Genomic DNA, 24,585 nt, shown 5'->3' with positions numbered 1-24,585 from the left:
GATGGCTGGATGGCATCACCGACTCGATGGACATGAATTTGGGTAAACTTTGGGAGTTGGTGATGGACAGGGAGGCCTGGCGTGCTGCAATTCATGGGGTCGCAAAGTCAGACACATCTGAAGTGTTAGAACTATGACTATTTAGATAAGAGTTCCCCTCAGTTGAAGGAAAAAACCCAACTCTACGAAACCTGATGAAACAGAGAAGTTTAGCTCTCTTTCACTGAGATAGTATAACATAAGTTACATGGCCTAATGAACCATATGGTATGGATTGTATAAAGGTGAGAGTACAGGGCAGCTACATTTTGAAAATTTCTTTCAAAATGGCATGTTTTGCACCATTTATATAAAGTATGAGAAAAGAATAAGGTAAAAGTTTTGATAGAATCATTAATTTTTCAAAAGGAAACACACCATTAAACACACACTTTTTTTAATAAGTGTTGAAAAACCTAAAGTCCAGTCTGACTGTAATGTATTTCAAAGCAAGGGTTCAAACTTACTCACTGTGCTTAAATTGCATTTTATATTTGTTGAAAGAAATATTCCAATATCGTTATATAGATATTTTACTTTATTGTATACATATTAGATACATAGTTTAAAAGGAATAAAAATCCTACTCTCTAGAACATGAGACAATAAATAGAACAAAGATTGGCACAATTATATAAACGGAATTCATGAACATAAATGAGTAATGTGATTTTTAACTATATTCATATTATGCAGTTTTAAAACTATCTATAATATTTTACAATGACCAAATCCTTACTTGAAACTGTAGAGTTGATAAAGGATACAAGCCACTTAAGTGTTAGTGTGGAGACTTACAAAACAGTTTTACTGGTGGTACTTAATGTGTGAGAGGAGTCCTACTACTGTGTATGATTATCATGTTTTAGGAGACATGATTTAACAGTGAAGTTTTTATATTAACATCAGAAGGAAGAAATCAGTTTTAAGTTATTATTTTAGAAATACTACTTAAACTAGAATGACACTTATGAAATAGTATATATTCCTTCTCAAATTCCATTTTAATAGTCTATATAAACTGTTATCAAACGAAGCGATGGGGTTACAAACTTTTTAGCATTTTACATAGTCAAGTTAGAAAAGGAACTTAAGAAAGGAACTCAGATTTAAAGTTCCAAAGACCCATCAGCTTTGGCATGTTTTCTTTCTTACCACAAATCATTTTCTCTTAGAAATGGAGTAGTTAACTATCCTTCTTATGACCCTGGCTATAATAAAAAAGAAAGAGGTCAAGAGACCACAGATGAAGACCACTGGTCAGATGCAGACCAGTGGTCAAGAGACCACTGATGGAGACCGGCAGTGAACAACCAGGGACACAGGAGACCACAGAAATGGGTGACGAAGTAAGCTAACTCGGTCTTAACAAATCACCTATCTCAGGGAAAAACTCGGTCTGTTGAGATCAACAAAGTAGGATTAACTTTCTGCCATGAATACTTGGGTACTTGGCAACTCCTGACCTAAAGGACAAACAAAACCACAACCAACCAACCAACCACTCTTGGAATACACTATAACCCCATTCCTTATTAGAACTTCACTCCTCTTCTGTCGGGTCAGGTTCCGAGAACATTCCGCACAGGGCTGTGTTGGGGCGGCACACGAAAGCATCAGTTTCACGTCCCAACTCTGTTAACTGTTCCAATGAAGACACACAAGGATAATGGTCTTTCAACATATCTGGCAATTTAGAAGTCTTCTCTTGAAGACGTCGAGAACGTCTAACTGGTGTTAGAAACTTTAGCTCTTTATATGCTGAATTTGTTTCATCAAACTGCATCTTCTTTTTTACACTAGAAAAGAAAGACCCACAAAATTATTCCCACTTTCACTTTATACTTTTATACTAGATATTTATCCATGTGACAACCATGTGACTGCTTGTCCTACAGAAAGAGGGCCTGCCAGCTCCCTGAAGTCAGGAATTTTTTTCATTTCTCCATTTGTTGTTTATTACAACTTGTACACACTAGATACTTGAATACCTATAGAACTGGCTAACTGCTCAATTCCAAACCCACTGTTATTAGTAATACACAGAAATTAAAGTTTTTCTTTTTTAAAATGGTAATATTTAGGAAAAAGCAAAGCAAGTACAGGCGAAATGTTCCAGTCACATTTTGTTTGAAACCTTTCTATTAACAAATAGTTCTAATCGGGAGCTTAAAGATTTCAACGCACCATCCGTAAACATAAAAACAAGAGCACATGACATTTTAAAAGTTTACCTTTGCAAGTATGGTGTAGTAGACACATTATATTTAATTAAGCAACCCGCCCTAGTGTTTGTACTTGGAGTTTTAACATCACTGGTTGGGTCTTTTACTTTGTCATCTTGCTCTTTTTCACAATCTTGAAACACCACATTTCTAGGATGCTTATTTTCCATTTCCAGTTTTTCTGATTCTAGATCAACACCTGTATCGTCAGCGTGGGCTTCCTGGATTTCTTCTTTGGTTGCACAAGTCTCCTCAATATTTTCTCCTACAGAGAGATTTATAGATGAAGCTCTTGTTTGAATATAAAGAACAAATTCAGAAGACAAGGTTATTTACAGTTAGTCGAATCTGCAAAATCAAAGAACCACATTGCCATCTCTTAACCATTTACTTTTTCTAAGCAGATTCTGCTAACAATTATTTAACAAATATCTAATATCTCCTATGTGTCAGGGATTACAGAAATGAATACCAAAAGGAAATCATCCCCACCCTTTAAGAAGTTCACATTCTATGGAAGAGACATGCTTTAAAATAATTATCTGGAAAATGCTATACATGAGGTTAAAAAAGCAAAGGGTCACGAGAACTCATACAAAGAAATAACTGAGTTTGCTTGAGGGACAGGGAGATGGCAAAGGAAGGCTTCACAAATGCCATTTACATGGGCTCTTGAAAAATAAGTACTAGAGAGAAGGAAGACAATCTTTGTATGAAGCTTAAAAATGATCTACTAAGACAACATTAAAGGGCCAGCGTGCTTAGAATATATAAATTTTTTAAAATTGCAATTGACATATTTGTTTCAAGTGTACAACATAATGATTTGATATTTGTATATATCGAGAAATGACGACCACAATGCATTGTGAAATGATAATATCTGTCCCCATACAGAGTTACAAATCTTTTTTTCCTGTGATGAGGACCTCTAAGGTTTACTCTCTCAACAACTTTCAAATATGCAATACAGTGTTATTACTTCAGATACCACACTGTACTTTGCATCCCCAGGACTTATTTATAACTGGTAGTTTGTATCTTTTGACCTCCCTCCCTCCATTTCAGTGGGTTGGGCTGTTCTTAGACCTTCCTCTGCCTTTGGTTTATGATACACTAGTCTTTCTTAGTTTTTCCTTCTGTCACCCTGATCACTCCCTCTTACGTGTGTGTGTATCAGTTGCTCAGTTGTGTCCGATTCTTTGCGACCCCATGGACTATAGCCTGTCAGACTCCTCTGTCCATGGGATTCTCCAGACAAGAATACTGGAGTGGGTTGCCATTTCCTTCTCCAGGGGATCTTCCTGACCCAGGGATCAAACCCAGCTCTCTGCACGGCAGGCAGATTCTTTACCATCCGAGCCACCAGGGAAGCCCATTCCGTCTTAAGCTCCTTCATTAAATACAGCCTTTAAGATCAGATCATATATATCTCCTGTATGTCTCACTGGTACTTATTAACAGCAACCATAAATATAAATATTCTCTGTTGAACTAAAAAATCTTTATAGAGATCATCTAGTCAAAAAAGTGAAAGCATTAGTCATGTCCAACTCTTTGCAACCCCATGGACTGTAACGTGCCAGGCTCCTGTCCATGGGATTCTCCAGGCAAGAATACTGGAGTGGGTTGCCATTCCCTTCTCCAGGAGACCTTCCCGACCAAGACAGGAAAAGGCTTAGAGAGGTAAGGTAACTTTCACGGATACATGATAACGATTTTGAACCAGATCTCCTAGTTAAGAATTATTTATACTATGTAGAGTCAATGAATTTCAGAGGTACGTCAACAGAAGTATGAGGAAAGAACCAACTTAAATATTTAAAAAAATTTTTAAAGATAAAAATAATTCAGCAAAGAAATTTAAAATTAAATCACAATTTACCTGAAGGAAACAAAAGAAACTAACTTACCAAATTTAAGTTTTTCTTGACTCTTCATTGTCAGAATGTCAACAATTGTATGTCGCATCTCTTCGATGGGCTTAATTTTTTTTTAATGAGGAAAGCAGACCCATATAAGTTTTATATTCTCAGACATTAACTAGATTATCCAAGTTGAAAATATTAAAACCAGTGATTAAATTACATATTTTAAAAGAAAGCAATGGTTCTTAGACCATTTTTCTCAGAATTCTTGCTACTCAAGTTGAAAAACATGACTGTCTTTTCCAAATAAAAATGAACTTAAAGAAAAGTGAAGTCACTCAGTCGTGTCCAACTCTTTGCAACCCCATGGACTGTAGCCCACCAGGCTTCTCTGTCCATGGGATTCTCTAGGCAAGAATACTGGAGTGGGTTGCCATTTATTTCTCTAGGGGATCTTCCCAACCCAGGGATTGAACCCAGGTCTCCCACACTGCAGGCAGATGCTTTACCCTCTGAGCCACCAGGGTTAAGGGATAGAATTTTATCAGTTTAAAAAATTTCCCTGTTAATTTTTCTTAAGCCTATGGTAACTATTACTGCTTGCTTGACAGGAACAAAATGAATGAACAAGTAGCAAATTAAGAATGTTAATATCTATCAAAGAGCTGATTATATTGTTTATTCTAAATTTTTATTACTTTATTCCTTTTCTCCTACATTCCAGCCGATGGTTATATTTTTGTTTCACATGCTATTAAATGCATCTTTGAAGAGTTCAAAGTTGATTAATCTAACATTTCATTCATTCAAAAATTCAGCAGTTCAGTAACTATTCATTAAATGTCATACAGTGTAAGTACTTACTATATTCCCTTGAACCACAATGCCTGCTAATGGAGTATATTCAAAGTATGATACAAAAGGGAAGCTCAGGGTCACATTCTCAATTCTTGAACTAAGTCCTGAAGGACTCATCCATCAGGTGTTCAGTTTTCTTGTCCAATTTTGATCCCTGTTCCCCAACTTCTGCTCTGGTCTCCCATCTCTCTCTTTACTGCTTTCTCTATGAATGCCTGGCTCTAGTTTTGCACCCTAGCTATACTGTCATAAGCACCATTAAGTAACGTCCCTTCTGGCTCAATGTAGTAGGGACCTAACATTCTCTTCTAGGTAAAGTTCGGTAGAATACAATTATCCTTCAGCAAAATGTCTTACACATTTAGAGAGAAAGCTGCTGAATAGATGATATTTTAATTCAGGTGAAAGATCAAATAGTATTTGCTGGCTTTGCTGATACTAAAGGATATAGACCTTTCTTAAGGAAAGGCTGAAAAAGAAAAGTTTTTTAAAACTCACTTTGTAAATTATTTCCAAGAATGCATTTCTGAGAAACTTGGCCAGAACGAAATATATTTAGGAATATCTGCCCATAAAAACAAAAAAAAAACCCAAATAAAAGCTCAAGATATGACTTATTCTATACCCCAGGGCTTTTTTGTAGCAGCACAATGGGAAGAGGTAACAGATATGATATTAAACCAGTATGGTGCTAATGTCAGAGAAATTAGTTTATTGCCCTTTTCTATATATGACTGGACCAAACATATGGCATATAAATGTGAGTCCATAAAGATAGACTTGTAAAGTGAGAGTTCTCTGGTGAGAGAGTTTGCTAACATTTTAAAAGTTAATTTAATTCCATTTGCTTTCTATTAAATAAATACTTTTTAATACTGAAAATTCAGTCTTTCAGTAGATTTCTCCACTAGAGGATGTCCAAAATGACATGTTGTGGTAAACTATTTCTCACATCACATTTTAGGAAATGCATATTTCAGCCTGTATCCATTTTCTAAGGTCTGACTATCCCTAGTACATGAGCAAGTTTTAGAAGGGTGAGAAACAGCCTCTATAATATGTAATTCTGTGGTCTTTAAACATTCATTCAGTTCAGTTCAGTTCAGTCGCTCAGTCGTGTCCGACTCTTTGCAACCCCATGAATCACAGCATGCCAGGCCTCCCTGTCCTTCACCAACTCCCGGAGTTCCCTCAAACTCATGTCCATCGAGTTGGTGATGATTCATTACTGCCACATAAATAAGCAACATTGTATCAAGTTATATGGTGATGTGTTCCAAAATAATTCTGAATTATTTACACTGAAATAATAATGACCCGTAAGTTATCATCTCACCTGAGCTCCTGCCAGAATGGCCTTCTCATAGATTGCAATAATATTTTCAATAGGACTTGTGAGTGATTCAATATGCACAAGGCATATCCAATATTTAACAAGCTTTTTGGCATCTGGAATATTTTTAATCAGGTCGTTTAGTGTAACTAATACTTCTTCTTTTGGACACCCCTAAAACAGCAAGAAATAAAGTGAGTGATGCTGTTTAGTCTACAAACTATGAACAATTAAGTAAGCCTACTATAATCAGGATCAGTGATAAAGAGGAAAAAAGGTTGGTAGAAAATTATTCATAAAATAGTCACCATTGTTTTCCTTACTCCAAACTTATTCTGAATGGTTAGCAAGAAGTAGATCAGTCAAGAGTCAGAAAAAAGAAACACTAGTTGAGAAAAAAATTAGTAAAAAAATGACTAACACGCGACTCAATCTGTATGTTTGCCCTCTCGTATGTTATGGAATTCTATTTGTTGACGTGTGTATACATATATACTTCTTTCCACCTGTGCCTGGTCTCAGTTGTGGCTTGCAGGGTCTTCTCGCTGCAGCAAGTGGGATCCAGTTCCCCGACCAGAGATTGAACTCAGGTTCCCTGCCATTGGGAGCGCAGAGTCCTAGCCACTGGACCACCAGGGGAGTCCCTATTTGTTATTACTCTATTTATAATTTTTTAACCTACCAAATGCTTATGGAAACAGCTCACTAGTTTTTTTTTTCTGATTATCTTTGTCAGGTTTTGATAGGAAGATTAAAAAAATCAATCTGTAATGGCTTATGTAATTAACAGCTATATTTAGGTAAGTAGTAGGGCAGAAAATTCCACAGTATCAATAAAAAACCCCAGTAGATAGGAATAGAATCAGTTTCCCTGACCGTAATTTTCACTGGCTGTCAGAACTACTACAAAAAGTTTAAAGATATTCATAAAGAGTAGAGAAAGATTTGAAACCACACTCTGTATATTCATCAATCTTGCTGTGTTTAGACACTAGTGAGTGACCAAAGCAAGATTAAGGAGAAGTCAGGAGAAATACACACACACACACTCTGAAGTTGATTATCATACCTCATAGGATTCTGGTCCAAATCATTAAATTCTACAGTTCAAGACCATGTTGGTTTAGATTAATGGGATTTGGTTTGCAAATATTTTAGTTAAATTTAATCTGTGATAATAATTTGTGTTGGTAGTCTTTGGTAAATTATAGAATGAGTAGAAAAAATAATCTGTAAATACGTTGATTGAATGTAAAAAAACAGAAGTATCAGAGCAAATACCCACCCCCAGCCCACTCTATATTAGTATCTTAGAGAAATACAATATTTATAAACTCAATGGAAAAAAATCAAAGTATCCCTTTGATACATTTATAGGAACTCAATTAGAATGTAGCCCATTAAACACTAAAGAGAAACAATCTCACAATTAAGTCTCCATAACACCGCTGACACATTAATTGGTCAAAAAAGACTGATGATATAATTTAATGAGATAACACTAATGAAGGTAATTTGTAAGCTATAAACTTAATTTGTAAGCTATTAAGTCATAAGCTATAAAAATATAAACAAATATAAGCTAAAGACTCTACCTCATTAATCAGCTTCAGGCATTCAGAAAATGTCTTGTTTACTTTTTCAGTAAACAGTCGTTGCTCATCTTCTTCTGCCATGGTAGTCCAGAAGGATCCAACAGGTTGTTCATTGTGTGTTTCGGGCTCAGGCCGGGCAACTGCTGAGCTCGGAGGCCGTTTCAGAATTCTTCCTTTGCCAGCTTTCCACTCACTCAGACGAGCTCTACGGTTAGAAGCAGCATATAAACATTACTGTGACACTGATGACAGAATTCTGTCAAACACAGTGAAAGTTGAACAACACTTCCAGGCTTTAATTCTACACTAGTGGCATATATATAGTTCACCTGTCTGAAGATAAACAGGGAACATATCAATGTTAACTATATGCGCAAAGACCCCAAGAATGCATTTTTAAATGGAGAGGTTACAAAAACATTTCCCAATTTCATTAACCATTTTAACTTTGATTATATAAAACAACCTAATTAAACATGTTTTGGTTTGGTTTTAGTCACTAAGTCATATCCGACTCTTTTGCGGCCCCATGGACTGTAGCCTACTGGGCTCCTCTCTCCATGAGATTATCCCGGCAAGAATACTGGAGTGGGTTGCCATTTCCTTCTGTAGGGTTTCTTCCCGACCCAGGGATCAAACCTGTGTCTTCTGCATTGCAGGTGGAGTCTTTACCACTGAGCCACCAGGGAAGCCCAATCAAACATACTCAAGCATAGTAACTTAGTATATATTGTTCCACAATATAAATAGGCTTAGACTGATCTGCAAATGAGGAAAATCCATGTACAAAAAACTCAAATACTCTAATATCAAGGAAATGATAAGCCAAATTCACAAATGGTACTCTACTGAAAATTGAGCTAATAAAATTACATCTACTTACTTTCTCTCCTCCGCAGTTTCTTTGGGCTGAGTCCATCTACTGTCAACAGCTGCTTTCACCATAGTGTGTCTGCGCTGGTCAGTGCTTTTTGACTTTTCTATCAGTTTAGTATTAGAAGATGAAGCAGGCCTGGCTACCATTCCAGCTGTCACGCTTTTTGATAGTGTCTTATTTCCTTTTATGTCCTGTGAAGAACTCATCTTGATGCCAGACAAAACTGTATTTAACTCTTTCTCTCGAGGCCCTTTCCGAACTGTAACATTGGCAGACATAATGCTGCTGCCCTGTTTCATGGCGTCCTGGGTTTTACTGTGCTGACTTCTAATAGGAGGTCGCACAAGATGTCGGATCTGAGATGTAGTGCTCGCAAATTTAGTGGCAGCTGTCATATGTGAGGCTCTATCTCTTTTCACTGTTATGCTGCTGATGTCTCCAGGCTGAGGTTTTGTGGCTTTAGAGACAGTTGCTGGAAGTTTCTTGGTTGTTGCAGAACTCTCATCTTTGACTTGCAGTGGTTTTCTAAAGGAATTAATCTTAGACTGAACAATTTGGCCACGATAGGCTCCAAGCACAGGTTTCTTGGGCACGTTAGCATCGTGCTTTGGTTTTTCTGTAATCACTGGATTTTTTTTACTGTTGTTTTTAAGGTGAAATGTTTGGCTTAATGTTCTATGTTGACTTTGGGGGACATCTTTAACTGGTAACAATGGCAGAGTTTGATTATTATCCTCAGAATTAGGTGGATCTGTGGCTATAGTTGAATTGGTTAATTCATTAGAAGGTTTTAAAGGAATACAGTTTTCTTCCACTGTTAAATTATTTTTGATCCCAGTAGATCTACCGACATTCTCTTTATCAGCCTAAAAGAGTTATTTAAGACAAATCAGTATTTTATAATTCTTTTCTTTCAGAAAGAGTTTAGGGGAAAAAACCTTATTTAGGGATGAGGGAAAAGTGATGGAGAGCTACTCCATATCTTACCATTTTTGTCTTTATTTTCAAAACTTTTTTCCCTTCTTGGATCTGGCCTTCAGATGTCCTGACTCTCTGATCTCCATCACTTAAAAAAAAAGAAAATCCACATGCTTTTAGATACTGTTTCCTTTCTGGGGAGAGGCATAGGAGGATGTAACCACTCTCTGACTTGGTAGTTCTAAATTGAGGCAAGAAGTGAGCTGAGACTGACTTGTTCTAAAGAAAACTTTTCTTTATTGTAGGGTGATTTAAAGTATAAACAACATGGCTAGGAAAAGTAAAGATATTTTCTTATAAGATCTTAAACCCTACCCCCATAATCTCATTCTAAACCATTCTCTAGTTGTTCAAACAAGTCTTCAAAAATCTTTATTAAGCAACACTTTCTTTGGTTAGTTTTAAGTACCTGGTACCAGACTTACCTTGAAAAAAAATTTTTTTAAAACAGCTCTCCCAAAAGAAATCCAAAAATTTTCAAACACACAATTAACTTATTAATTAATGTGGATTTTAGTTTCTAGATGACAATGCATTTAGACTATACATCCCAAGCAAAAGGTTCTTTAAGAATTAAACCTAGGAACAAGATGGCGGATGAGTAGGTGGACAAGGAGTCTCTCCCTCTCTCCACGGATACATCAGGAATACACCTTCAGACACAGAAGTGCATGCAGAACACCAGTTGAGCGTGGACAGGAGTACCTGACCAGCGTAAAATACATCACTTCATTTCAGTTCAGTCGCTTAGTCGTAAGGCCTCCCTGTATATCACCAACTCCTGGAGTTCACCCAAACAAAGACTATATAGACCCACACAAAACTCAGTAGGACGAAGGAACTAGAGGGAAAAACAGGAGTGTTAGTAGGACTGGACCTACCCTAGGCGGGTGGGAAAACTGCAAGACGCAAGAGGGGTCTGATCCCCACACTGGGGCAACTGTCTGAGTCAGAGGAGAAACATTTAGGCTGAGAGTGAAACAGCTGCTCTGTGGCGGCCTGAATGGAATGAGGATCAGACAGTCCTTGTGAAGCCATACTCCAGACAGTGATGTAGATCCCTTGGAAGGCGCAGCGGCTGGGAGCTGTTTAGGGATTGTGGAGCAATCCCAGGGTGAGGGCTGCTGTAGACTGCAGAGAGATGGGTTGAGGGGATGTGAGGGAGGAGACTGTGGTGGGAAATGGCTGTGAAGGAAAGCCAGGCAGCCATGGAAGCAAGGCAATTCTGCTGAGTCACGTGTAGGGGGTAGAGCCATCACCATAGCCTCTCTCCCACCACGCTCCAGCTTTGGCCACTGAACAATAGAGAGGCTGGCCCATCAAACGCCTGATGCACTCAACTATAGAGTAGGACCCCACCCAGAGTGCTCCTTTAAGTGACTGATGCACCAAAGTACAGAGTAGGATCCCACCCAGGGTGCCCCTTTGAGTGCCTGACGCACCAGTCTATAGAGTAGGACCCCAACCAGGGGGCCCCCTCTATGTGCCTGATGCACCGAACAACAGGCAAGGGAGCCCTCTAAGTGCCTGAACGAGAGGAGCTACAGAGAAAGACTGGTCAAAGAAGCCGTCTCATTGCCAGCTACAAGAGGCTTGAAAAACGACTGTGATGGGGCCATGACTCCTGCGACAGAGACAGTCCGTGACCCTGCACACTTGGCACCGCCAAGTCAAGCTCAACTCTTACTGGGGCAGAGCTGCCACAGGCAAAAAAAGCCTTGCGTCTTTGTGCACAGGGTTGCTTTGGTAGTGTCCAACTCTGCAACCCTGTAGATGGCCTGCCAGGCTTCTCTGTCAGGAAGGGGTTCTTCAGGCAAAAATACTGGAGTGTATTGGCCAGTGCCGGTTGCCATACCCTTCTAGAGCACGATATTTCCTGCTGCCCTGACCGCCAACTCCCGAGTACCTGGTGCTGCCAGAACCCGTGCGACCCAAGTAGCTGCACCACCTCCACACCTGGCCCTCACAGGGGCAAACCCAAGTCCTCCAGGGCAGCCTCAGGAGTAAACCCCAGTGGACAACCCACATGCAGAGGTGGAAATAAAACCACAATGGAAACCCAGGAGCAGTGTGACTAAGGAAGAAGACCCAAAACCTTCCCACTAGCTGTACAGCTACAGATTAAATCCACAGGATCAACTATGTAGACGCTCTCTATGGAATATATAAAAGGTCATTGAGAGCTCCCACAAGAGAAAACGTACTAGTTCTGATAGCTGTGGACACTGGAGGCAAGAACACAGAGGAGTAGGACCAGATTAGAATCTGGGCTGCCCTCACAGCAGGTCCAGGGATCAGCACAGTGCTGAAGGGTATCCTAGGGAGGTGAGGTGGACTGTGACTCCCAGTGAGGGAAACGACTGACAGCAGTGACTCAAGAAAAGCATTTATTACTCTTATGTTTTGACTTGTTCTGTAGATTCTTTTGTATTTTTTTTTGTTTTTTCACCCAGTGTTGTAGTTGTCAATTTTATTAGGACAATGAAATCTAATTAAGCTTTTGAGCTTTTTCTTTTTTCTTCTCAGTCACATTTTTTACTGTTGTTATAAACTTCTGACTCTACGTTGAGTTTTTGCAGTTCTGGGGAGTTTCTTTTTTTTTTTCTTTTTAAAAACTTTTTTAAACCTGTTATTATTTTTCCTACATTTATTCTTTTGTTGGCTTTTCCTACTGTTCTTTTTTCCTTGCAGTTAATCTTTAATGTATATAAATCTTCTTTATCTACCTCTGTTTAGCCTTGTATATCTATTCTTTCTTTCTTTTCCTCTCAACATATTTGTTAGTTTTATTTTCATTGCTTTATTCCCCAATTGTCACGTTGCTTTAGTTTTGTTTTCCAGTTTGTTTTTTAGATAGTTTTGTTCTGGTAGAGATAATTTTTGGTTTCCTTTGTCTGCCGGGTCAATCTGTTGTGCTGTATTTTTGTTGGACTGTTTTGATTTTGCTTATGGGTGTATATGTGTATATTCAGTCACACTTTTTATTATTGTTATAAACCTCTGCCTTTACATTGGGCTTTTGCATTTCTGTGGAGTTTTCTTTTTTTTTTCTTCCACTTTTTTTCTTTTGTATAATTTTAATTTTTTAAAATCTATTATATTTTTCTACATTTATTCCTTTGTTTGCTTTTCCTGAAAGTAAAAGTGAAGTCGCTCAGTTGTGTCTGACTCTTTGCAACCCCGTGGACTGTAGCCCACCAGGCTCCTCTGTCCATGTGATTCTCCAGTCAAGAATACTGGAATGGGTTGCCATTTCCTTCTGCAAGGGATCTTCCCGACCCAGGGATTGAACCCAGGTCTCCCACATTGCAGGCAGACATTTTAACCTCTGAGCCACCAGAGAAGCTTTTCCTACTGTTTCTTTTTTCTTTTCAATTCATCGTTAATGTATATAAATCTTCTTTATCTACCTCTGTTTAACTTTGCATATTTATTCTTTCTTTTCCTCTCAACATATTTGTTAGTTTTATTTTCATTGCTTTATTCCCCAGTTGGCACCTTGCTTTAGTTTTGTTTTCCAGTTTGTGATTTAGTTTTGCTCTGGTAGATATAATTTTTGGTTTCCTTTGTTTGCAGGGTCCATCTATTGCACTTTATTTTTGTTTGACTGTTTTGATTTTGCTTATGGGTGTATATGTATATATTCAGTCACACTTTTTATTTTTATTATTGTTATAAACTTCTACCTTTGCATTGGGCTTTTGCAATTCTGTTGAGTTTTCCTTTTCTTTTTATAATTGTAACTTAAAAAATTTTTAAACCTATTATATTTTTTCTACATTTATTCCTTTGTTTGCCTTTCCTACTGTTCTTTCCTCTTGCAATTAATCTTTAATAAATATAAATCTTCCTCATATACCTCTATTTAATTTTGCATATCCTTTCTTTTCTTTCCTTTCAATATATTTGTTAGTTTTGTTTTCATTGCTTTATTACCTATTTGACACCCTGCTTTAGTTTTCCAGTTTGTGCTTTAGTTAGTTTTGTTCTTAACTGATAAATATAATTTTTGATTTCCTTTGTTCGCTGGGTCAATCTATTGTACTTTACTTTTGTTGGACTACTTTGACTTTGCTCATGGGTGTATATGTATATTCCATTATTTTAATTATTATTTGACTGATTTTGTAACTGCCATTTGTCTGGAGTTCATCACTGGTCCCTCGTTTTTGGATATTTGTTTTAATCTCACTTAATGCCGTAACAAACCACTTGTAGAATCCTCGATCCTGACTAGAGATCAAGCCTTGAGCCTTTGGAGTAGGAGCACTGACCCCAAGACTACCAGAGAACTAACCTAGGGAGTATCAAATAGTGAGAACTCACACAAAGGAAACCACTTGAATACAATTCCTGACATAACCCAACCACCAGTAGCACACTGTGCAAGAGGCCTCATCTAAACACAAACAAAACAAAAATACAAACCCAATCATCAGCAGACAGGATTACCACCTCACTCAGCCTTGCCCATCAGAGGAAAAACAAACAAAGACTCAGCACAAATCTCACCCTATAAGAAGCTTACACAAAGCACTGGACCAACCTTGAAGTGAAGTGAAGTCGCTCAGTTGTGTCTGACTCTTTGCAACCCTATGGACTGTAGCCTACTACGCTCCTCCGTCCATGGGATTTTCCAGACAAGACTACTGGAGTAGATTGCCATTTCCTTCTCCAGAGGATCTTCCTGACCCAGGGATCGAACCCAGGTCTCCCACACTATAGGCAGACACTTTACTGTCTGAGCCACCAAGGAAGTTCAAGGGCAGAAACCAAAAGGAAGAATTCAACCTTGAAGCCTGGGAAAAGGAGACCTCAAACACAATAAGTTAAAAAAATAATGAAAAGGCAGAGAAATACTACACAAATAAAAGAACAAACTAGAAACACAGAAGTCCAAATAAGATGAAATAGGCAAGCTACCTGAAAAAGAATTCAGAATAATGATAGTAAAGATAATCAAAAAACAAAATGGAGAAAATGCAAGAATTAGACATACAGAGACAAACAACACAATTAAAGAAATTAAAAATACTCTAGAAGGAACAATAGCAGAATATCTGAAGCAGAAGAACAAATCAGTGAGCTAGAAGATAAAATGGTGGAAATAACTTCTGAAAAGAATTTACAGTCTCAGAGACCTCTGGGACAATATCAAATGCACCAACATTCAAATTATACAGGTCCCAGAAGAAGAGAAAAAGAAAGGGTATGATAAAATTTTTGAATAGATTATAGTTGAAAATTTCCCCAATGTGGAAAAAGAAATAGTCAATCAAGTCCAAGAGGCATAAAGAGTCCCATACAGGATAAACCCAAGGAAGAACATGACAAGACACACACTAATTAAACTAACAAAGACTAAACACAAAGAAAGAATATTAAAAGCAGCAAGGGAGAAGCAACAAGTAACATACGAGGGAAACACCATACGCTTAACAGCTGATCTTTCAGCAGAAACTCTGCAGGCCAGAAGGGAATGGCAGGATATATTTAAAGTACCGAAAGGGAAAAAAAAAATCTACAACCAAGATTACTGTACCTGGCAAGGATCTCATTCAAAATTGATGGAGAAATAAAGTTTCTCACACAAGCAAAAGTTAACAGAATTCAGTACCACCAATCCAGCTTTACAATAAATGATAAAGGGGCTTATATAGTCAAGAAATACAAGAGAAAGAAAAAGATCTACAAAATCAACCCCAAACAATGAAGAAAATGGCAATAGGGACATATATATCAATAATTACTTTAAATGTAAATGGATTAAATGCTGGCTAAATAACAGGCATCACCGACTCGATGGACATGAGTTTGAGTGAACTCCGGGAGTTGGTGATGGACAGGGAGGCCTGGCGTGCTGTGATTCATGGGGTTGCAAAGAGTCAGACACGACTGAGTGACTGAACTGAACTGAACTAACAGACTGGCTGAATGGATAAAAAAACAAGACCCATACAAATGCTGTCTACAAGAAACCCACTTCAGACCTAAAGACACATATAGACTGAAAGTGAGAGGATGGGAAAATATATTCCATGCAAATGGGAAGCAAAAGAAAGCTGGGGTAGCAATCCTCAAATCTGACAAAACAGACCTTAAAGAAGATTACAATAGATAAGGAAAGACACTACATAATGATCAAGGGATCGATCCAAAAGAAAGACATAACAATTGTAAATATCTATGCGGAGAAGGCAATGGCAAGCCACTCCAGTACTCTTGCCTGGAAAATCCCATGGATGGAGGATTCTGGTAGGCTGCAGTCCGTGGGGTCGCTAAGGGTCGGACATGACTGAGCGACTTCACTTTCACTTTTCACTTTCACACACTGGAGAAGAAAATGGCAACCCACTCCAGTGTTCTTGCCTGGAGAATCCCAGGGATGGGAGAGCCTGGTGGGCTTCCGTCTATGGGGTCACACAGAGTCGGATACGACTGAAGTGACTTAGCAGCAGCAGCAGCATGCACCCAACATAGGAGCACCTCAGTACATAAGACAAACACTAACAGATACAAAAGGAGAAATGGACAGTAACACAATAATAGTAGGAGACTTTAACACCCCATTCACACCAATGGACAGATCATCAAAACAAAATTAATAAGGAAACAGAAGTCTTAAATGATACACTAGATGAGATGGATCTCATTAATATCTTCAGGACATTCCATCCAAATGCAGAAGAATAGAAGTGCACATGGAACATTCTCCAGGATAGACCACATCTTGGGTCAAAAATCAAACCTCGGTAAATTTAAGAAAATGAAGTTGTATCAAGCATCTTCTCCAACCACAATGCTATGAGATTAGATATCAGTTACAAGAAAAAGACCGTAAGAAACACAAACACATGAAGATTAAACAACACGTTTCTAAATAACCAACAGGTTCCTGAAGAAATCAAAATGGAAATTAAAAAATTTCTAGAAACAAATGACAAGTCAAACCGATGGGAGCAGCTTTTGCTGCAGTTCTAAGAGGGAAGTTTATAGCAATACAATCCTATCTCAAGAAACAAGAAAAACATTGACTAGACAACCTAACTTTACACCTAAAACAACTGGAAAAATAAGAACAAAAAACCCCAAAAATTAGTAGAAGGAAAGAAACATAAAGATCCAAGCAGAAATAAATGAAAAAGAAATGAAAGAAACAATAGTAAAGATTAATAAAACTAAAAGTTGGTTCTTTGAAAAGATAAAATTGACAAACCTTTAGCCAGACTCATCAAGAAAAAAAAAGAATCAAATCAACACAATTAGAAATGAAAAGGGAGAGGTTACAACAGACAATGCAGAAATACAAAGGCTTATAAGAGACTATTATGAACAACAATATGGCAGTAAAATGGATAACCTGGAAGAAACGGACAGATTCTTAGAAAAGTTCAATCTTCCAGGACTGAACCAGGAAGAAACAGAAATGATGAACAACCCAATTACAAGCACTGAAATTGAAGCTGTGATAAAAAATCTTCCCAAAAAAAAAAAGCCCAGGACCAGATGGCTTCACAGGAGAATTCTATCAAACATTTTGAGAAGAGCTAATGCCTATCCTTCTAAAACTCTTTCAAAAAATTGCAGAGGAAGGAACACCTCCAAACTCATTTTACAAGGCCACCATCACCCTGATACCAAGACCAGACAAAGACAACACAGAAAAAGAAAACTGCAGGCCAGTATCACTGATGAACATAGATGCACAAATCCTCAACAAAATTTTAGCAAACAGAATTCAGCAACACATCAAAAAGCTCATACACCATGATCAAGCTGGGTTTATTCCAGTGATGCAAGGATTCTTCAATATATGCAAATCAATCAATGTGATACACCATATTAACAAATTGAAAGATAAAAACCATATGATAATCTGAATAGATGCAGAAAAAGCCTTTGGAAAAATTCAGCACCCATTTATGATTAAAACTCTTCAAATATGGGCATAGAAGGAACCTACCTCAACATAGTAAAGGCCATGTATGATAAGCCTACAGTAAGCATTATTCTCAATGGTGAAAAACTGAAAGCATTCCCCCTTAGATCAGGAACAAGACAAGGGTGTCCACTTTTACCACTATTATTTAACATAGTTCTGGAAGTCCTAGCTACAGTAATCAGAGAAGAAAAAGAAATAAAAGGAATCCAGATCAGAAAAGAAGAAGTAAAGCTCTCACTGTTTGCAGATGACATGATACTGTATATAGAAAACCCTAAGGATAGAATCAGAAAATCAGTGAATTTAGCAAAGTTGCAGGATATAAAATACACAGAAGTCATTTGCATTTCTATATACTAACAATGAAAAATCAGACAGAGAAATTAAGGAATTGATCCCATTCATCACTGCAACAAAAAGAATTAAATATCTAGGAATAAACTTACATAAGGAGACAAAAGAACTGTACAGAGGAAATTATGGCACCAATGAAAGAAATGAAAGATGACATAAACAGATGGAGAAACAGATACTCTATGTTCCTGGGCAGGAAGAATCAATATTGTGAAAATGACTTTAGTACCAAATGCAATCTACACATTCAATGTGATTCCTATCAAATTATCAATGGTATTTTTCACAGAACTAGAACAAAAAATTTCACAATTCATATGGAAACACAAAAGACCCCGAACAGCTGAAGCAGTCTTGAGAAAGAAGAATGGAACTGGAGGAATCAACCTTCCTGACTTCAGATTATACTACAAAGCTACAGTCATTAAGACTGTATGGGACTGGCACGAAAACAGAAATATAGACCAATGGAACAAGATAGAAAGCCCAGAAATAAACCCATGCACCTATGGGTACCTTATTTCTGACAAAGGAGGCAAGAATACACAGTGGGGAAAGACAGCCTCTTCAATAACTGGTGCTGGGGAAACCGGACAGTTACATGTCAAAGAATGAAATTAGAACACTTCTAACACCATACACAAAGATAAACTCAAAATGGATTAAAGATCTAAATGTAAGACCAGAAACTATAAAACTTTTAGAGGAAAACAAAGAATACTTGATGACATAAATCAAAGCAAGATCCTCTATGACCCACCTCCTAGGGTAAAGGAAATAAAAACAAAAGTAAACAAGTGGAATTAAACTTAAAAGCTTTTGCACAGCAAAGGAAACTATTAGCAAGGTGAAAAGACAACCCTCAGAATGGGAGAAAATAATAGCAAGTGAAACGACTGGCAAAGGATTAATTTCCAAAATATTCAAGCAGCTCATACAACTCAATGCCAAAAAAACAAACAACCCAATCAAAAAGTGGGAAAAAGACCTAAACAGACATTTCTCCAAAGACATACAGATGGCTAACAAACATATGAAAAGATGCTCAACATCGCTATTAGAGAAAAGCAAATCAAAACTACAATGAGATATCGCCTCACACCAGTCAGAATGGCCATCATCAAAAAGTCTACAAACAATAAATGCTGGAGAGGGTGTGGAGAAAAGGGAATGCTCTTGCACTGTTGGTGTGAATGTAAATTGATACAGCCACTATGGAAGACAATATGGAGATTCCTTAAAAAACTAGGAATAAAACCACCATATGACCCAGCAATCTCACTCCTAGGCATACACCCTGAGGAAACCAAAATTGAAAAAGACACATGTATCCCATTGTTCACTGCAGCACTGTTTACAATAGCTAGAACATGGAAGCAACCTAGATGACCATGGACAGATGAATGGATGAAGAAGTTGTGGTACATATACACAATGGAATATTACTCAGCCATAAAATGGAACGCATTTGAGTCAGTTCTGATGAGGTGGATGAACCTGGAACCTATTATACAGAGTGAAGTGAGTCAGAAAGAGAAAGATAAATATCGTATTCCAATGCACATATACAGAATCTAGAAAAATGGTACTGAAGAATTTATTCACAGGGCAGCGATGGGGCTTCCCTAGTGGCTCAGAGGGTAAAACGTCTATCTGCAATGCAGGAGACCCGGGTTCAATCCCTGGGTTGGGAAGATCCCCTGGAGAAGGAAATGGCAACCCACTCCAGTATGCTTGCCCGGAGAAGCCTATGGACAGAGGAGCCTACCAGGCTACAGTCCACGGGGTCACAAAGAGTAGGACACAACTGACCAACTTCACTAATGGAGACATAGAGAATAGACTTATGGACATGGGGAGAGGAGAGGGGAGGGTTAGATGTATGGAAAGAATAACATGGAAACTTACATTAGCATATGTAAAAGACAGGCAATGGGAATTTGCTGTATGGCTCAGGAAACTCAAACAGGGGCTCTGTATCAACCTAGAGGGGTGGGATACAGAGGAAGATGGGAGGGAGGTTTCAAAAGGTAGGGGATATATGTGTACCTATGGCTGATTCAAGTTGAGGTTTGACAGAAAACAGCAAAATTCTGTAAAGCAATTATCCTTCAATACAAAAAAAAAAAAGAATTAAACCTAAACTTTTTATAGAGACAGGCTAGTTAGTACAGGCCATGAGACTCTCTTAGCAAGTGATTTCGTATTCTGTGAACAAAGTGGGGAAAAAAGGGTCAGTTGGACATGCCTTTGATTCTAAGTCAGATTTCAACTTCAGAGATATAAAAATGTGAACAAAATGTATATTTTAGGGTCAACAGAGTTTGAGAGCTCTATAGTTGAGTTTAGAATGTTCTTTTCTTCATTGTGTATAAGAGTACTCTAAACCCCATAACCCAGTTGGATTCCTTATTTAAATAAGTACACAGTCACATTTGAATTAATGTTCTTTCTCTGCTTTCCCTCTATTAATTTCATTCTATCTCAAGGTTTTAAATAAATACCATCTGCTGCTGCTGCTGCTGCTGCGTCACTTCAGTCGTGTCCGACTCTGTGTGACCCCATAGACAGAAGCCCACTAGGGTCCCCTGTCCCCGGGATTCTCCAGGCAAGAACACTGGAGTGGGTTGCCATTTCCTTCTCCAATGTGTGAAAGTGAAAAGTGAAAGTGAAGTCGCTCAGTTGTGTCCGACCCTTAGTGACCCCACGGACTGCAGCCTACCAGGCTCCTCCATCCATGGGATTTTCTAGACAAGAGTACTGGAGTGGCTCGCCATTGCCTTCTCTGAAATACCATCTACACACTGACAACTCCCAAGTTTTTATCTCTAGTCCAATTCTCACCCATGAACTTCAGACATATCACTGTTTGGCATCTCCACTTAGATGTCTTCTTGCTACCTCAAACTTATCATGGTCAAACAGAGCTCTGGATTCTCCCACTCCTCCCTCAGGCTTCCCATCTCAATAAATGGGATCACCATCCACCCGGTTATTCAGATCAAAAGTCTAGGATCATCTTTTTGTCTTGAACCAAAAAATTGGGATTTGTGAAAGAAAATGTTTATTCTAAAGTAAAGAAACTAATTAATGTAAAAAAAAATTTTTTTAAATTTTTATTTGGGAACAATGCCAAACTTATATAAATGTGCAAAATTATAAATAATTTAAAGAATACGCATATACTCTTTACCCAGATGCCTACTGTTAACATTTTATCCCATTTGCAATATCATTTGCACTCTCTCTGAACATGTCTATGTGTAGAATATATACAACTTTTTACCTAAACCTTACAAGTTAAATTATATACATGATGGCTCTCTACCACTAAATGCTTTGATGTTTATTTCCTAAAAACAGGAATTTTATATACTCACAGAATAGTTATCAAATTCATAAGTTTACCTTGATTAACCACCTTATTGTTCAGTTGAAAACTGACCTAATAATGTCCTTCATAGTGTATTTCCTTTTCCACTATCAAACACAGTATAAGGGTCAGGTATTGAACTTAGCTGTCATATCTCTTTCGCCTCCTTTAACCTGGACATTCAGGATCATCTCTGACTCTATTTTTTCTTTTATATCCCACAGCTAATCCATCACCAAGTTCTGCCAGCTCGATCTCCTAAATATAAGCAGAAGTTTCCATCTGGAGAAGGGTATGAAGCATTCATCAAGACAAACTATATCAATAAATACAGTACCTATTACAAAGAAATGCAAATTAAACTACTGGATTAAATAAAATGTTATTAAAATTCATTTCCTCTTTAAAAATGTGGCCACTAGAAAATTTTAAATTACACATGTGGCTCACATTACATCTTTACTGGACAGCTCTAATTTGACAGATGTGAACTGAAAAAAATTTGACCTCACCTGAGTAACATCTGATTTTCCTGTTTGCATGCAAAGGAAGTTTTTCTTTTTAACAGATGCTCCTTGAGTTTCTGTCTTCTTTGCTCTAAATAACAAAAGAGCTACAGGTCAGTATCAGCTCCAGTAACACCAAATAAAATACTGATTTAACTTCGAAAAATATTCTACTTGAGATCACATTTGTCTATAACCGAAAATTTCCCATTTCAGTACTGCCTTTGAGAAATAATCATATTTTTAAATGACTGTTACTATAACTGGTACCCATAACCACTCAGTACAAGAATAACATTCCCTACTGTCTGAAAGTGAAAAGTCTGGAGAGCATCACTGTCGACATACAGTTCCTGAAAGTCAAGTTTCAAGAGCTAAATGGTAGAGATGAGACACCTGACTCCAAGTTCTAATTTACCAACAGCGGGTGAGAATTTGTTTTCCCATCCATAGGCCAAGATCTGGACAACTCGAGATTTCTCTGAACTCGAAGGCGACACGCGTTCAATCTGAAGCATCAGATGCGCACACCCTTCGCTCCAGAAATGAACTCCCGACTCGGGAGACCGGAGTGGACAACTCTAGATTTCTCTTAACTCGAAGGCAACATGCCTTCAACCTGAGGCATCAAACAAATGCGCACACCCTCCGCTGCAGAAATGAACTCCAGACTCGGGAGGCGGGAGGGCCCTGCGCAGGCGCAGTCAGCTCCCCGGGGGGAGGCGGCCCCGCCCCGCCCCCGCGGCCCCGCCCCCGCGGGCCCCACAGCCCCGCCCCCGCCAGCCCCGGAGCCCCGCACACTCGCTCCTACCCCGCCCCGGGCTAAACGGATTCTCTCACCTGAGGCGCGTCGACCCCGCCAGCGGGTCACGACCGCACGCAAGGCGCTCAACCCGTACACTAACACCACACAGCGGGCACCACTCCGATTGTCCAGTTCATAAACGCCGAGAACGCGGCCGTGCCGGGCTTCTCACACAACCGTACCGGGGCTGGGGGCAGGGGAAGCCGGTCTGCGGCCCCGCGGCCCTGACGGCCTTGCCCGAGCCATCCCGCCCCCGCGGCCGCCCCGGTTCCTCAGGCAAACGACCCGCCGTCCGGCTCGCGCCACTGCCGCCACCGCGGGCCTCACCTCTGAACGCGGACTGGGCCCTCTGACTCGGGTTCAGCTGCAGGTCCTGGGGGATGGCTGGGGTGCTCATCGCAGCTCGGGGCAGCGAGGTACGCGACTCCGGCGACAACTCCCGGCGGACACCGCCGCTGTTCTCTGCCTCTGGGCGCGCGGGGCTCTGCCTTAGACAGCGCGGCCGCCCATTGGTGCGCGGCGTGAATTGAACGAGCCAATGGGCGCAGAGGGGCGGGGCCTGAGCTACGGTTGCAGAGGCGGGGCTTGCGTCTCCTGACTTCGGTTAGGACCGCTCTGGACTGAGTCCTTGGGCTTTCAAACCTAAGCAGCGTGCTTGGGCTTGGGCTTGGCCATGTGAGAGGAGTCGGCCTGCTACGTCTCTGCTCAGTAGCAGATAGAGCTCTTCTTTAGACTTTCGCACTGCATTGAGGAAGGCAGAGGAGAAAAGTGTTGTCTGGTGTGTTTACTGAGGGTTATAAGCGCCCACTGCTGTACTCAGAGCGTGTGTATTTCCCTTTCACAAATATTCTTTGCCGCATCACCGCCCTGAAGTGGGAAGTTACCAGGCTCAGTACTTACATGTCCACGGTGGCACAGACTGCAAAGAGGAACTGAAGTGAGGGTCTGCTCTTCCTGCAATGCAAGAGACGCAGGCTCCATCCCTGAGAAGATTCCCTGGAGAAGGAAATGGCAACTCACTCCAGTACTCTTGGCTAAAGAATCCCATGGACAGAGGAGCCTGGCCGGCCACAGCCCATGGGGTGGCAGAGAACTGGACACCACTGAACGACTAATACTTTCCTTTCACTTTTTCCTCTGTACTACACAATTATCAGATGCAAAAAAGAGGAGAGGAAGGGAAAAGTTTAAAATGAGGATAGACCCTTGTTTTATCCTGTGAAGGCATTTTGTGTATTTGTACGTTTAAGTGTGCTGCCATAATCCTTCAGTCCTCATCCAAAAATATTAACTTCATAAAACACTCGCAAACACCTGATGGATGAGATAAAATGAACTAATTTAGACCTAGATGGTTTTCTAAATGATGAGTGGGTGGAGAGATAGGGAGAGTTCTGGGCTGTGCCTTTCTGGTTTTGAGTACAGTGATCATACATTTTCTCTGCCTTGCTTGATCACTGAACCTAGGTTTGGCTGGAATGTTTCAGCCAGATTTTAAAGGTGGAGAAAGAGTAGGTAAGATGCAATTCCAATCTTCCTTGCCCATGTTAGAGAGCCTCCACAGATGGCTGTCAACTGTGGTCAGTTTTTCCCATCTTTCTCTGCTTTTTTTTCCTTCAGGCATTTTATGCTAGAATCTTGCTAAATTAGTTTGGGAAGTTAGTTTGGGATATTCTGTAATTTTGTTTTTTCTCAAGGAAATATCCCATTTTTAGTGTAACTTTGCCTACACTTAAGGCCATCTTTGGGAGAACCAACAGTCAAACAGCACCATCACTAGCCCTAAGACATCACTGCTGTTTGGATATTACTGTGAGTATTGTTGATTATTT

The 24,585-nt window shown here is 39.3% G+C and overlaps 1 protein-coding gene across 3 annotated transcripts; it reads right to left on the bottom strand.

Moving 5' to 3' along the window:
- Positions 1 to 1,107: 1,107 nt before the first annotated feature.
- Positions 1,108 to 23,610, bottom strand: CKAP2 (cytoskeleton associated protein 2). 3 transcript variants are annotated; one of them, XM_055426181.2, is made up of 9 exons: positions 23,081 to 23,610; positions 21,955 to 22,039; positions 9,783 to 9,861; positions 8,802 to 9,661; positions 7,919 to 8,123; positions 6,327 to 6,497; positions 4,178 to 4,247; positions 2,274 to 2,529; positions 1,108 to 1,838 (listed from the first exon to the last, which is right to left on the bottom strand). In XM_055426181.2, the coding sequence occupies exons 1-9, from the start codon at positions 23,148 to 23,150 to the stop codon at positions 1,583 to 1,585; spliced, it is 2,052 nt and encodes a 683-aa protein (XP_055282156.2). In that variant the 5' UTR covers positions 23,151 to 23,610; the 3' UTR covers positions 1,108 to 1,582. The 3 variants fall into 3 exon arrangements, with proteins under 3 accessions (XP_055282156.2, XP_055282155.2, XP_088698856.1); XM_055426180.2 differs by lacking the exon at positions 23,081 to 23,610 and adding an exon at positions 22,367 to 22,600; XM_088842730.1 differs by lacking the exons at positions 1,108 to 1,838; positions 2,274 to 2,529; positions 4,178 to 4,247; positions 23,081 to 23,610 and adding an exon at positions 22,367 to 22,600 and having other exon boundaries at positions 6,318 to 6,497.
- Positions 23,611 to 24,585: the final 975 nt, after the last annotated feature.

This window comes from Moschus berezovskii, chromosome 13, assembly GCF_049115385.1.
Source record: "Moschus berezovskii isolate FMDL1 chromosome 13, NW_MosBer_1.0, whole genome shotgun sequence".
Classification (NCBI taxonomy): Eukaryota; Metazoa; Chordata; class Mammalia; order Artiodactyla; family Moschidae; genus Moschus; species Moschus berezovskii.
This window is presented reverse-complemented; position numbering and strand designations above follow the sequence as displayed.

What these genes read in the sequence shown, in the direction of transcription:
- CKAP2 (XM_055426180.2), bottom strand. Translation starts at nt 22,466, where the DNA reads ATGCTTCAGATTGAACGCGTGTCGCCTTCGAGTTCAGAGAAATCTCGA. An exon ending in GAAACTGCGGAGGAGAGAAA is followed by an intron (nt 8,124 to 8,801) that starts GTAAGTAGATGT and finishes TTCTAACCGTAG; the next exon opens with AGCTCGTCTGAGTGAGTGGA. An exon ending in CCATTCTGGCAGGAGCTCAG is followed by an intron (nt 4,248 to 6,326) that starts GTGAGATGATAA and finishes AAAAAAATTAAG; the next exon opens with CCCATCGAAGAGATGCGACA.